This window comes from Cephus cinctus, unplaced genomic scaffold (assembly GCF_000341935.2).
Source record: "Cephus cinctus unplaced genomic scaffold, Ccin1 Ccin1_scaffold0025, whole genome shotgun sequence".
Taxonomy (NCBI): Eukaryota; Metazoa; Arthropoda; class Insecta; order Hymenoptera; family Cephidae; genus Cephus; species Cephus cinctus.
Genome location: NW_014332773.1, coordinates 250889 through 266626, shown reverse-complemented (window position 1 = coordinate 266626; position 15738 = coordinate 250889). Strand labels below are relative to the sequence as shown.

Below are 15738 nucleotides of genomic sequence, written 5' to 3'. Positions count from 1 at the left end.
CGTGTTCTTCGTATGAGATGTTTGAAAATTTGTGCAGATATATAACATGCAAGTAGGGATACATATCCTTGCAGGGAATCAGGAAACATCAAGGCTGGCCGATATATTACTTTATTTCACTCTTGTTTCAATTTACCAACCGTAAAAGAGTTTCGGGCTTTTATCGTAAAAGTTTTCCGAGCAGACGAAAAATAAAATGGGACGCGCCGTGTCTCGACGCGATGGAATCCAACTGCCTATACGTTTATGTAGTTACGTATCCTGTGTAGGTGGTAGCTGCTATGCGCCTATGGATAAACTTATCTGATCTTGGAATATACTGCTATACATAGTAAGCCTCGAATTTCCATTGCTTAAATGTCCGTTTTATTACGCCAACTCAAGACAAGACGTCGACTTTTGACGATTTCAATTCCAGCCAGAACCTGAATCTTCCTTCTTAGAATGGATATATATATTTATATACTTTACCGGATGAGCGTCTCTTCCGCCACTTTGCGAACTTCCGCCTTCGTTATACCTGGAGAAGCATTGACCGATTTTGAGAGTTCTTCCTATGACCCTTCACCTTTTACCATTATTCGCCGTCATTCATTCTTTCCCACATTCCTGTTTGAGTTGCTTTCAACTTTCCAAATAGCATCCGCGATGTCAACTTTCCAGGGAATAAGGTACGTTTCGGAGATTGAGAAAAATTCCCCCTCCTTTTTTTTAAGTTCAGCCCCTTGCAATAACCATTATTTAAACAATAAATAATTTCGTCACTGAACTATTTATCTATAATTATATTTTTATCTAATTGTCTACTTGAACATGAATTCAATAAAAATAGCAAATTCATGCCAGACTTAGCTGTTTAACGCAATAAATGTCTCTTCAAAGCTTTTTCTCTCATAGAACAAAAATGTCTAAGTCACGATTCTGACATTACGATGATACTGGAGAACGTACGTAGATAAGTAAATGAAATAACGTGTGTATTTACGTTAGATTTATTTTGAGTTATCATAAGTCTGTTATTTACATTGATTCCATTTATCGAGGATAAATAATGTCGATGAGCACATGGTCTTATGCAGTATAATGTCATTAAAGTCTTACCATCTCACACGATTAACGCACTGAGTTTATGTTGGATGAGGAAAATTATTTGTTTTGGGGTCGACGTGCGTTTACTTTAGTAAGAAAAACATCTCTTAAACATCAAACACCATCGGATTCAGGAAGTAGTCGCGGTCTTATTCGTAAATTATGGGCTGCACAATAAATACGTCGAAGAAAATATGTCTACATATAGTGGTACACAGTATACGATCGGTAAGAACCGCAATATTATTATCGTTAGTAGAGTATTACGACTAGGGTTTGAAATCCATTTATGCAAGAGAGACAATAATTGCTCGTTTACGTATGAGAGAACGTTATACTGTGACGAAAGTCATCGTCACTCGATCTGCTTGCTTAGAATTTATAAGAATATCCCATTCTGATTAAGGAAAAAGATACTCTCGCACGAATAGAGGAATTCCTTCCCTCGAAGTTCGATACGTAAAAGAGAGACTATAGTTATATATAGATAAATTATAAATATATCGCTGTTATATTCTAATCGAATCTGAATGTCATTCCGAAGAAAGAAATTCCCAACGTAATCGTGTTCCTATTTCACCATAACGCCTTTTCTATTCCTTTCATTGGTTATATTAAATCGGACTCTACTACTCGTGACAAAATAAAGATATACTCTGTTGTTTGATTTTGCAACTCTCGGATATCGATCGGCGAGGATGTAGATCAAACGCTCAGAGCGTCATCCTTGCGATCGAGTGTCGATGAGCATCGTGCGAGCCCGTAATCTACAGGGATAAGTGAAAGGATTCGGAGCGGTTCTCCGTACCGTTCGGTACGTTTCCGTCTTTGTCCCAAGGGATAACTTCGCTCCAAGACCTCGACCCAGTCAAACTTCTTCCCTCGCTTCACGTCGGGTAGAGGCTCGTAAAACTTGGTATCCTCCAGCTTACGGCGGCCAGTAAAGAGATGAGAAAGTTGCTGGCTAAAATTGCAGGACTCAAATTCCTCCTGTCGCCGCCGTGCATGGCTGCTGGTTTCTCCTCTTCTGGAAACAAAAGGAATATTGTATTTTCCATTTATTAGGAGCAGTCGGAAGACGTGACACTGATAGCGAGAGAACGTGAAAAATAAAATATTCTCCTTGGAGATTTGAGATGATATTGGATAGTACTACCATTATCGAAAACATAGGACTCTCGATAAGCGTTTCTCTGCTGAATAACATGAACATATATTTTTTTGTAAATTCGATTTTGGATGACCGTAAGAAGAAGCTTGAAGCGTATCAGTGAATAGGTAAAATTGTAGGAGGTTGTTATGATCCATTTGGTAGATGATATTACAAATCTCAAAGTGAGACGATGATACTGAAGGTGATAAGCGACCCCAATGATATTTATTCCGGAAGAATCAGTAGACTTGAGTTTTTTTAATCATATTCGAAACTTTGTTTACCTTCGATCACGTGGACCATCACGTATGCGTGCTTCGCGTTGCTGGGGGCACACGTGTAATTTCCTCCGTGGCTTGGCTTCGTTTTCTCGACCACGAGAATCGAGCCGGTCTTAGTCGGTTCTACCTTCACACCTGGTTCGATGTCGTAGTTTATCATACGACCCTGACGGTACCAGAATACGTAAACCGGCGGTTCCGTTGCTGCCATCAAGTGACACTCCAATCGAAGACTCGAGCCCTGCTTCACGTGCAAATCTGGTGCTCCGGGGATCACTGAGTACGCTTCTGTGATTTGCAGACGTGCGAAATACTGCTGGACAGGATGCGTGGCTACCTGAAATTATGAAATACACGTATGGTAGCTCTATACATAACTTTGCATCATACAAGAGCACACGTTATTCGTTTATGCCGCTCCTACGTGTCGTAGAACATACACCAGGCATTGTTTGCTGGCCGCTTGAAATTTAGTGAACGCGTAAATTATGCGAAAATAGCCCTCTGTTGTGTTGATTCCAAACTGACCTTTAGGTAATCGGCTGCGTTGAATATGAACAGAGTAAGGTGAATCCGTGGATAATCTCGATATACCATCGGAATGTTACAAGCCCAACGAAATTGACATTTCCCGAGAATTGACCTTCTGAGTTCATTCTATACAGGCGCCGACCTCAATATGTCGACCTTAATTACCCGAAACAGCTTTATTTAAAATTATTTCAATTTATGGTTTTTTTTTCAACGCGTGCTGTTAGAAATCAGATTAATGAAGTCAGATATATTTGAATCGCCATTCGATAAGTAATTAACAGTGAGCTTCGAACGTGTCTCTAGTATGCATTTAGATTTTTTTTAAATCCTTTTAAAAGTACCCGCATGGAAAAGACATATATGTAATACATATATTTAAAAATACATGGTAAATATGGGATTAAATATAGTAGCATTATACTATTATCATATATACCTGGCATTCGTAAAGTCCTGCATCTTCAAGAGTTACTGTACGAATCAACAAAGTCCAATCAGAACTGGAAGGTCGAATCATGAACCTTGTGTCAACTGAGTGGGTAGCAGCACCGACAGTTAACAATTGCCTGTCTCGACGACGTATCCACGTAATCTGCAATACAGAATTACGCATAAATAGAATATGAGTCTGGCAAAATAATGATTATCCTCCTTAACATAGAGGTACCATGAGCATTATATCTATATATTTGTCTCTAAAATTTAGGAAAACGCTGTGGAATCTGAAAAATTAACGATACATTATTAAATCGTAAGAGTCCTTTATGAATGCAATGCATCAAAAAAAAAAGACCACGATTAGGGGAGAACGGGGTAAATCCGGGGCAGTCTATTTTCTACGTAATTCGAGAGAACAAAAACTGTACATTGATTCTACAGTTCATTTAGATTCTAAAAACCTAATTTATTTTATATCAATCATTATGGTTTCTGTTTTAAGTTTTCTACAACAAACATTACACTTTACAAATAAATTATGGCCATGAATAATTTGTTAAAAAAATTTTCTTCTTAAGTTACTACAGTTACTTTGTTTTTTTAAACATTTTAGTCGTAAACCGTGTACCTTTACTCAATGGCGGCTCTTTGTATAAGACGGTAAAACTTATTGCGTAACAAGTTAAGTAAGGTATAGGAGATTATTCGGTACTATATTGCGTGGATTTTAGTAGCGATTTGTATATACTAGTTTCAAGATATTTTTTTTAATCGTGAGAGAGTTCTAATTCGTGATATCTTAATATTAATAATTTTTTAACGAATTATCCTAACTATACATAGCTTTCATTTCGACTGTATTATTTTGCGATAGCCATTTTCGTTAGCCATCCGAGGGCCACCGTCAAACGTGAACAAAGAATGCGTTCATTCTAGAATTACATACTTTTGTTACGGTACTTCCGTCACATTACACTTGTCAACTTGAGTTATGATTGTTTGGCCTACGTGGCTGTTACACGCTCTGGGAATATTCATTGTTCAACGTATACATGGTACGTAGGTGGTAGGTACTCCCAAAAACCAAAGAACACGCCGAAAGTTCCCGTCATTTCCGTCATTTTTAATGAATCATCCTAACTATACATAGCTTTCAGTTCGACCTTATTATTTTACCTTCGTTAGCAATCCGAAGTTCAACGTCAAGGATGAACAAAGAATTCGTTCATTCTAGAATTACGAACTTTTTTGCGTATATAGACGTTTCCCCGTATCCCATTTTCCCGTATTTCATTTTTACGTTTCCTATTTCCCCGTATTCCATGTCCTCGAGAAGGACACTTCACCGAAACCAAGATTAAAAACGAGCGAGTGCGATCACACACAGCCCAATACTGCGCTGCGCTTGTATATGGCTTTACTAGGTTAGGATAGGATAGAACTACAATGCAGTAATTATTACTGATCTTCATGGTGTTTTCAATAAATATAAATTGTGTCCGTCTACACACAGACTAATGCTGCGATGGGGTTGTATATAGTAGGACTAGGCTAGAACAGGTTAGGTGAGGCTAAGTTAGAGCTTCAATGCTGCTATGGGTTACAAAAGCTTAGTACTCAAACGTTATGAAGCTTAAATGGAGTCTTCGAGAAGTCGTCGTTTCAAGAAAATGTTCATAATTCAATATTACATACGAATTATGAAATATTGAACATTGGTATGTGGGAAAACGGGGTACGGGATACGTGGAAACGTTATAGGGAAAACGGGATCCGAGGAAACGGAATACGCGAGAAGTAAAAGTATCATACGGGAAAACGGGGTACGGTGAAATGGTAGACGTGGGAATGTACATACGGGGAAATGGATACGGTCAGATGTTTATGACCCACTTTTTCGACGATACTTTCGTCACATTACACTTGTCAACTTGAGCTATAATTGTTTTGCCTCCGTGGCCATTACTCGCTCTGGGAATACTCATTGTCCTACGTGTATATGGTACGTAGGTAGTAAGTACTCCCAAAGCCAAAGAACACGCTGAAAGTTCTCGTCATCAATTTCTTTCGTTTCACTTTACGAGCCTGGGAAAATAAAGGATAGACGCAACTAAAGTACCAAAAAACGTATCTGAAAACAACCAGTAGTTAACGTAGCAGTTACGAACGAAAAATGTGGACGCTTTTGAAAACAACGTGGCAACGTTGCCGAATATAATTTTTTAAATTTCATTCCGATTCCATTTTTTTGTCTCTTTAAATATCGTACTTAGTATACCAGCTGATTATGTGCTCCGTTTTAATACACAGACGCAATTAGGAGGATCTGAGTAATATGTCCCGGGAAACCAATTCCCCGCAATATAGTATACGAGTCACCGAGCTCGTAATCTGGGCCAAGACTAATCCTGATCCCTCGAAGAGAACATCCCTCCGAACCTCTGTAATGGTGAATTCGCTATGGCGACTGTGTATACAACGCGAATTCGGCTAAAGTTGCCTGGTACGCGAGTTTACCCCAATCAGCACAAAGTTACGTGATTCCACTGTAACTCCACTGTGGCTCGATAAGACGACATCCCTGACACCTGGTATCTGCTTTTCATAACTTTGAGTTCTTGCCAAGGTACAAGAAAAGTCTAATTAAGATTCCTTAAGGAATCTCTCTACCTGAAACGAAGTCAAATCATTGCCCTACGAAATACCTTGTATAGAATGTGGCGTGTGAAGTTAACACATGAGAAAGCATGTAGCGACAGTAAATGGATTTTTAATTCTTGGAAAATACAATTGGGTGAGAAACAACAATATTGTATGTACAAATCATTCCTATGTATATGACTGAATTAGTATCGTTGCTTTTAATGATTTTATACATCGAAGTAGCTGTATTCGGTACATTTCAGCCAGAGTAGGGTATGTAGCTTTTTCTCGGTACCATTTCTTCATTATTCTTATAATACTTCAGAAGGAATGCTGCAGAACTCTTATCTAAATACTACTTTTGGAACAAACGTATGTATCAATACATTGTTATTAGATTAATTTTTATTTAATCAAAATATAGTTCTGACAAACAAAATAATTTGAGTATGAAATTGTACATGAAAATGAAAACTGTATCACAAACGGTAATTAATATAATCAAATTATGGCATGTTAGGCATTATGTGTCGGTATATCATATTTAACATCAAAACAAAAATTAAGAAAATAAAACAAATTAAGAATTAGAATTAAATATAAAATAGACACATTAATATTTGAAAACAAAGAAAAATATATATTATATATTAAGACAATTACAACTCTTAAAATCACAATGAGATCATTGATCACTTGCTCATCCGCACATCTGCTGATCTATTTTTACTAATGTAATGAATAAATATAACAAATACATTCCTTCGGTGATCTTGAAACCAGAGTTATTTTACAGGGTGGTAAAAGTAGGAAATTCCTTAGGGGAAAATAAATCGAAATTGTAAAATAAACTTTTTTCCTAGGAGGCTTCATTTTTAAGAAAATAGACTTTAAATTTTAGACGGGTACCCATGCACTTAACGAAGACTCGACTTACGAAACTTATTACAGATCATGATTTTCATTCGTATCTCTATACCATGTCATGACATGAGATGATTTGAAATAATTTTACCGATATCTTAATCTCAAGAATAATTTATTTTGTTAATTTACGAAACGTTAAAAGTGTCGACATCATTGTCACATACATACAAACTGTGTCTAACGTGGTCTGAACTTTCCAGTTTTCAAACGTCTGGACAACGTAACATTGTATACAAATAACAAAAAAAGCAGTGTCTTCTGCGATTTCCTTTCAGTCAAGTATTAGTCAAGGGCACGCGAATCCGATTGGCTTTTGATATCGATTTCCCTAAAAATTTAGCTTCGTAAAGAAAAAAATGTATTCCGGAATTTTGATTTACTTTTTTATGAGAAATCACCTCTTTTCCGATTGTACCATGTATTTCACCCTACCCTCTATATAGAGATTCGTCTTTCCCACCCTCAGTGCAGTATGTAAATTTCCATTATACTATACATTGAGCAGAGTGTAACAAAATAATCGACGGTCTGGAGAGGCAATAACTTAAGCGAGTGATTTCCCAAAACCCTAAAGCTTTTGTACAATATCTTTAACTATAATTTCTCGATACCTACTACGTCTTTGATGGGAAATGTTAGCATATTATTATAACAATGTTACTGACTTGAAAGCCCACTAATGAAAGGAACAAGAAGACTTGCGTTACTACCTACCTCATCTCTTGTATATGTATGTATAGAAAGGGGTCACGGGAAATAATATTATCAATGCCACCAGTGGATTTAGTGTAATTAAAATTAATATAAACTCACTCGACCGTTATATAAATGTCAAACGTGATTTTTTTTCTATCCATAACTCCCTACAGCATTAATCATATGCTTTCCAGACATTCCGGTGTCACTATCAGTCTCAAAGGATTTTTGTTCGTATTTGATCTAGAAATGGCAACCTTTCATGGCGCCGTTTATTAACCAATAACTGCGATGGCTTTTGGTGCGTGTAGTCTATTCCCTAGCGTATCCACCGTCCATTCGAGTGAGTAAATTTGCCGAGGTTCAGAGTGTCTTGCTTGAGTAAATTACGAGGTGCGCGAGGCGTACGAGTCGATCGATGTTATTAGAGATAGGCCGGTTAACATTGACTATGGAGGATCCTCTCATGAGTACCCATTAAATTGGAGGCAGCGGAGATTACAAAAGCAAGCAGTACTTCGTAGTCCTCGCGAATACACCCCCATAATTGGAAACGACCCATCTCTTCCCAAGGCTACATTCTTAATCTCACGAATGAGAATTCACTCCGGGTTAACATCGCGACGCGTCTTGCGACCCTCGTGCCTCGTGCTCGTGTTCAGCTCTCACATATAGAAGGCTGGGCTATTCTGGTATCTTATCGAAATCTTAAGAAACCACTGTAAGTAGAATGAGTCACTTGGTTCATTACGGTTAGACCGAATGTCTCTTAAGCTCTGCAGTTATTCATCCTATCTAAGCTCTCTTGTATATCCTCTCGAGCTAACGAACTTTTCTCGCAAACCTTTCCTGCGGAGAAGAAGGTTCAGAGACGTCACTCGCCAGACTTTAGTCCAGTCCGTAGAAGGTGGTCCGACGTCCGTCACTCAGATAACGTAAGTCCGAGAAAGAATCCCCGACATCATGAAAATACAGAAGGACCGCACTCACTCACGCCCCGCTGCTGTTAAATTGCCCGAATAACTTTCTCAGCGATATTACAGTAATCCGCCATAGATACTAACATGATTCAAGATAAGGAAGGTTGCGTCGTGACGAAGCTTTCCAAGTTTTCCGGCGATAGTGCTCGATGTGGGTATTGGTTTTCACGCGAGGCCAACTGGTAGCCTCGAAGTAGTGGTGGCAGACTTAATTCATTGGATCAATTGAGTAAGGGTGCCTTGGCTTTAGAGTCGAGAGGAGGGTTTACTTCAAATTGACATCAGCCGCGAATGGGATTGCTTTTTCGTATTGCCTAACCGTACTCGAAAATCCGATATGCCAGCCCTTTTTATTCTTATTTTTCTTCAGCGAGATTTATCCGAAGTATTTAGAAAAAGTTTTCTACCTAACGCGCTCGCATTCCATGTGTTTCTCTTTCCTGGACCGACTCGCAGTGCTTTCAGTATCTCCGATAGCAATGAGTATTTCCATTCTTTCGTTCGAAAGAAAGACAAAGGATTTAATTCACTCGACTACTCGGAGACCTTTTTTCTTACTTGAAAATCGACACCATATTGGCCAAATTGTATAAAGGTGGTCGTTTAGGTATATCGGGCTTTTACCATCAAGAAGGATTCGTTATCCGGATGAGGTTTTTTATCCATGCCATATTCCTAGCCCACCACGAAGGTTTTTCTTTAAATTGCTTCTCGACGGTGTTGTTTTTCCGCGGACTTTTTACCCCAGGGATGAGTTATGGTTCTGATGATTCTTGTGCGGCTCTGTTGGAATAAAAATTTTGAATTCTCCTGCGAAACAATGAATGTAAGAAAGGAAAGGTGTCTCGAAGGAAGGGGATTATGGTTGGCAACACTTAATTTTCAAGGATGGCCCCGCGGGATATCTTCTCATACCATTTTGTTTCTTAACAATCTTGCAGCTCACCAGCTTTCACGGATGAACGTCTTCCCCATTGTATTTACTCGCTCCTCGGATTATTCGAGCGCGCGTCATACGCATAAGAAACAATGAAAGGAAAACTTATACCGAGTATCATTATAGTACTGCGTGATCATCTCCCTTTTATTTAATCTCGTTCGTCGTACTTCTCTACATCTTTCAAAACATGCTGTTCGAGTCTGCGAGTTAGTCCTAATAGACGTGTAGCTTCATATCAATAATAAGTAATCACAAGTAAAGATAAAAATATTTTTCAATATTTCGATCGAGGAATTTTTCAATCCTCAAATTCAGCGATAATAATATGATATCAATCAAGACAATGCGTATTAAAGGTATCTTTAACTTTAGACGCGGATAGACCGTCTGTTAATAATGAACAGTTATACGTATGAGTTCATTATTACGTACATACATATTGTTCCAAATAATCCATGAGAATAATATGATAGTGACGTCCCATCTTATATACTCGCAAGTTTAAATGGCTCTTCTGTTTCTGAAACTGACACCGCAGCTCTACCGTCGTAGCATCTAGTAAATAATACAAAGACCTATTTAGCATAAGACGAAGCCGAAAAGCGTGAATCTATACGAATCATAGGAATAAGAAATAGATATATTTTTTTCCAACTCCAGAGAGAAATGATTCAAGGTAAGTAAGTAGACCTTGAATGCGCGCTTGAGGGAAAATAGATTTAATTTCATTAGAGAGTAATTGAGCAGCCAATGCCTTAGAAAGGGAGTACCGACTTGAAAAAAAGTAACCCCCGTATCCGCGAATGAAAGATTAAATTGGACTTGCGCGACTTCAACCTCTGACCTTTCGTCCATGAATAGCGGTTTTCTGTTATAACAATTAATCACCCCAAGCTCGGGTTACTGACTAATCACTTTTCTCCGCGAGTGGTGGAAGTGACAATCGATCTTCCACTTTCCTTTGACAAAGTTCGCTGCCATTTTTGTATTTATATCTATCCATATTATAAGACGTATAGACACCTATATATGTATATCTATTGTATAGATATAGACGTCGATGGAAAGTAATACGTATATTGATACGCGACGCGCTTCGAACGGCACACTTTAAGTTTCTCCTTGCGAATAGCAGACTGCACGGACACGGCTGTGCGAATTTGCGGATTGCGACACATCGCGGAATCGACTTTCAAATTGCATTTCGCAGACAATCTGTTTCCCATATACTTCCGCTCGGGAAAGAACTTGCAACTTTGCAATTCTTTCAAGTTTTACGGAAGAGCGAGGAAACATTTGGCTAGAGAGTTTTCGCGAAATCAATATATCGAACTATCCAAAGTACATCTAACGCCTCCCGTATTCCTCCTCTGCCAATTCTTCTTCCATTTCTCCCTACCATTGTTCATCTCTTTATCTATCCCCATGGGCTCTTGACGTCCCTTTTCGGGTTATTCCGTGTACCTGCTATTTCTCTCCCTCTGATCCATCATGTTTCCTACGGTCTCGCTCTTTAGGCCGTAGCCACCCTCGGCAAACCCTCCTAACGCAAAACGCAGATGAATTTATATTTTATTCATGTTACCCTGAGTGTGGAATGTAGCAAAGGTATACTACAGTATTCTTTCTTGTACATACTTTTTTTTCCTTGTGCAAGTATTCATATTTGCGAAAACCCATGACCTGGCTTGGAATCTTCCTCTTTTTATTTACGATTTAAATCTTAAGATTTAAATATAATAATGTACTAAAAGTATATGGTATGAATTCATACGATTTACATAAAAAATCATATATCAAATCAAGCATATATTGTTCATCGTATATACATATAATGAGTTTTTCCAGTAATTGCGATGTATATGTATAATCTGCATGTAGTATATTTTCGAAAATTTCCTGGTATACGATTATATGGCCATATACAACCTATGTATTATCTAGATACAGTATAAAGATTTTATTGTAGAGATGTGTAAACATTTATTAAATATAAAATTATTAATTTTTGTTCTCCATTTGAAAAGCATTGAGTTTGGACGTCTAAAAGACATTTCACGCGTCTACTACCGACTTAATTACAATACTACCTCATTATAAGTGAACTCGTTGTAAACGAATTTCTCCTTCGCTACGCTCGTCTGGGATTTACAACTGTCCCCGCGTAAACTCTGTGCATCAAGCGCATCTAACTTGGCGCCAATCTCTCGTTTCAAGTTAACAAGCGATTGCGAAAAATCATACTTGTTTCGCTGTAATACTGTGATTCGCTTATAATGAGGAGCGGTGATCCTCACGGACATTACTTATACATGATCGATTCCCGATCTCGTCCTGCAGTAACGAGGGAACGTTCAAGCAATGAATGTCTTCGAATTTTATTCTTCTAAACGTCCTAGTATTCGCTTATGACGAGGTAGTATTGTACTCCAGATATACGTATTAGGTAGTGGTGTAAAGAAATGTTATATGAATCAAAATATTCTTCTCTGTGTATCAATTCACTTACAATTTGAACTCATGCATGCAGATGATGGAATGAATAGTATTTTCGGTAAAAAATTTCGTATTTTTTATTAAAAAGTTGTGTAAATAATTAGTATAAGATGGTCGGACCTGGGTGCAGGTTCCTGCACCGACATTTACCCTCATTTCCGAATCCTTTGAGGGTTCTGTTCCATACTAAATTGATGTTTTGCAAGCCCTTCTTTCGGAGATTACTGATCGATACTAGTTCCTTAGCAGACTTCAGGAAAGCTGTGTTATTGAACCTTACCTTTGAGAACCTTCCATGGGTCGTGTCCGTACTAAATGGAGTGAAAATCGTTCCTCGATACAACAGTCGACTTTGTAAAATGTGTCGGAGGAAGAACATGAATTTGGCCGACGGACATCACTTATACATGATCGATTCCCGATCTCGCTACGCAGTAATGAGAAAACTATCAAGCGACGTATTTCTTCGAACTTTATTCCTCTAACTGGTCTAATATTCGCTTACAACGAGATAGTACTTTACTATAGATATATGTATATCTATAGCAGAGTAAGTATTAGGTAATAGTGGACAAAAATTTTATATGAATTATATGAGATCAAGAAAAATTTGACCGGATATAAATAATATACGTACTGATGATAAATAAATAAAAAACTATAAAAATTACATAAATTATACAATAATTTTCGGAATATTCACATTATAAATGTATAATTTCTATGGATGTCATATATCAACAATATGTACATATATTCAATTCTACAATATATGTGATTCTATATACAGGACGATCGGTATGAAACGCAGTGGAGTAGTCGTGCTGCATTTCTCGTCAAATTCTAAGAAATACGTGTTTTTGCGTTTTTGATTTCACATATTAAAATTTTAAGATAATCTGCATTGAAATTGCAATAGCCTGACCAATGAAAACGCGTTTGAATGCAGCTCGGAAGGGGAAGTTCGGCCTAGTACCTGACGATGAAAGGAAGCCCGCAAGCCCTTCTTCTATTTCTTTTTTCATTATTGCAATTTCAACGGTGATTATTTTAAAATTGTTATATATGATATTACGCATTGCAAAAACGCAAAAAGATGTATTCCTTAGAATTTGACAAGGAATGCTACAATATTACTCCAAAGTGTTTAATATCGAACACCCTGTATAATATATGTATATGATCCATACATATTTTTACTTCGGTGCTGTTTCGTTATCCTTTGATAAAACTAATGCCAAATACCCCTCAGTGCCAATACCTAACCAAAAGAAACGTAATGAAAGAGAAAGGGGCCGCGCTAAAATTACAGGAGAATCGCTCAAAGCATCGTATTTTCAAGGCGGTTGGTAATATTCAATTTTCCTTTTGATTCTGAAAAAGAAAAAAAACAGCGCATGAGATGTTTACGATGGGCTTTAAGAGATTCAAGAGTTTCTGTAGGAATCCTGGGTTAAAGCCGGCGGCCATCAATTGCCATTACGATTCCGCGCGCCTTCGGCCACGTGGAGTTTCTGTATAGCTATGAATATAGGTATACAGGATGTAATACGTAAAATGAAACAAAGGAATACGAAGTGTTCTTTAGTTAAGTGGATTGTTCGATCTACCGAATGCTTTCTTTTAACATTTTTTCTGTCCCTCTCCTGTCTTCTTATCCTTTCATTTTTTTAGTCAGGCTTCTGGATAAAGATTAACCTCCCTTTTCCAACCGTAGGATTACTTCGCGTCGTTGACTCTTTGGGCGAGGCCGCTGTATGACGTAAATGATATTCGATCGTGGACAAAGATAGTATGTTTAGAGCTAAAGACATGCTCTGATACGGCTTGCAGTATCGTGAATGTTACGGTAGGATTCTGTCAGTGAAAGCTCCTCGATATTCCCCAGATTTATCTCATATAGGGAATTTATAGCATCATCTGTAAACTTCCAATTAATTGAATCGCGGGTAGAACATTAATTGAGCATAGTAAGCAATCTCTCACATTTCCAAAGGCTTGACTTATCCCACTTGCACTCCATGCTTCCATGAATCCAATAATAATTAATCCGTTTAATCATCAATGTTTTGTCAAATGCATTAGTTTTCTTTAAATATCCCAATATTGCAATTCCTTTATAATTATTAATAAAAGTAAAAATTGAAAGTACCATATAACAATTGTGAGTCAGTAAAATCATCAAAAATGGTAGTAATTATCATTTTACATGTGAAAAAATAGTATATGTATATTATAGATTATGTACGAAAGATTTTAGGTGTAAAAATACAACAAAATATAATTTAGATGTAATTTATATACAATAAGTATAGTAAAGATGGATCACAGCCGGTTTTGGATTGCTAGAAATAAAACAGGGCATCGCGATTCACATTTGTTCTTTTCATCTGACTCATTCTGCAAGACATTAGAGAATTTCACGTGAACCAGAAAAGTACCACAATCGAAATTAAAGAAATTTTTTTATATGACTATTCTTTGATGCAATGGCAAATGTGGAGAATGAAAATCTTGAATCGGTAGAATGACCAATCGCTTTGCGAAAATAAAGGTCAATGCAAAGTACGTACCAGTCAGAATTGTTTTTTAAAGAATATTTCCCATTTAGAATTATTCATAATAGGTTTTAGTTTACTGTAAGTGATTGAATGAAATGAAAAAATTAATAAATCAAAGATTCTAAACTGGAAAGAATTAAGAAAAAAGACAGTTCTACTTAGCAGATTTCGTACTATTCTTATAATGTAGTTAGAGGTAAACGCCATCATAAATGGCATTTTTGGCTTGGTATTGTATCCTTGCTAGTATTTCCAGCAATTTTTTCAGTACATTGTCTATTGTATGTTTTATTGTTGTATTACATTCTTATGTCCCAAAATGCTATTGAATGAAAACACGAAAATTCAAGTCTGTATTCAAGTATATGAAAGAAGCTTCAGTGAAGCTTTAATTGGAATAATTTCGTCGAAATTTCTCGACCTCTTTATCATAAAAATCATGAAATCCAAACCGGTGAGAAGTATAGATTCGAATACATTGAAATATCAGAATGAACAGCGTGCCTACTACATTTCTTGAACGTCAGGCGGGTACGCAAACAAGTTATTCCTTTTTCAAAATCCAGTCGCATTCGTGGTATCAGCATAAAGTTTCCACGGAATATATATAAAATATTCGAAAAGATTCGCCAGCCTGCAAGCAAAGAGCTTCCTAGAATACGTGCCCTTCAAAATGTGAATCAATTGAAGCGTCAAGTTTGGTTGGATGTGTCGACTGCGATACAACTGTTCGACGAATAGCGCAGCAGCCATCTCGATTTCGCCGTGTGTATTTCTACGGTGAAGGTCATACTTTTTTTTTCATCCGTATAATAATCAGAATAAATCTTGAAATACCATAACAAATAAGTCAGTAGGCATTTGAATAAGCTCGTTGAGTGTAGACGTATAAAAATCGGATTTTCGACTTCGTCAAGAAGCCGACGCAATTTGCTAAATTGTTCTTATGGAATCATCAAATCGTGCAGAACAAAGAATGAGAAATTTTTGAACTGATGGT

General features: G+C 37.2%; 1 protein-coding gene across 2 annotated transcripts in view; it reads right to left on the bottom strand.

Moving 5' to 3' along the window:
* Positions 1-974: 974 nt before the first annotated feature.
* LOC107266992 (neural cell adhesion molecule 2) overlaps positions 975-15738 on the bottom strand; it is a 64891-nt gene continuing 50127 nt past the window's right edge. For both annotated transcript variants that reach the window (XM_015738137.2, XM_015738127.2), the window contains exons 4-6: positions 3494-3649; positions 2527-2860; positions 975-2116 (exon numbers count right to left, since the gene is read on the bottom strand). In XM_015738137.2, coding sequence (XP_015593623.1) covers positions 1977-2116; positions 2527-2860; positions 3494-3649 — 630 coding nt within the window. In that variant the 3' untranslated portion in view covers positions 975-1976. The remainder of the gene's footprint in view (positions 2117-2526; positions 2861-3493; positions 3650-15738) is intronic.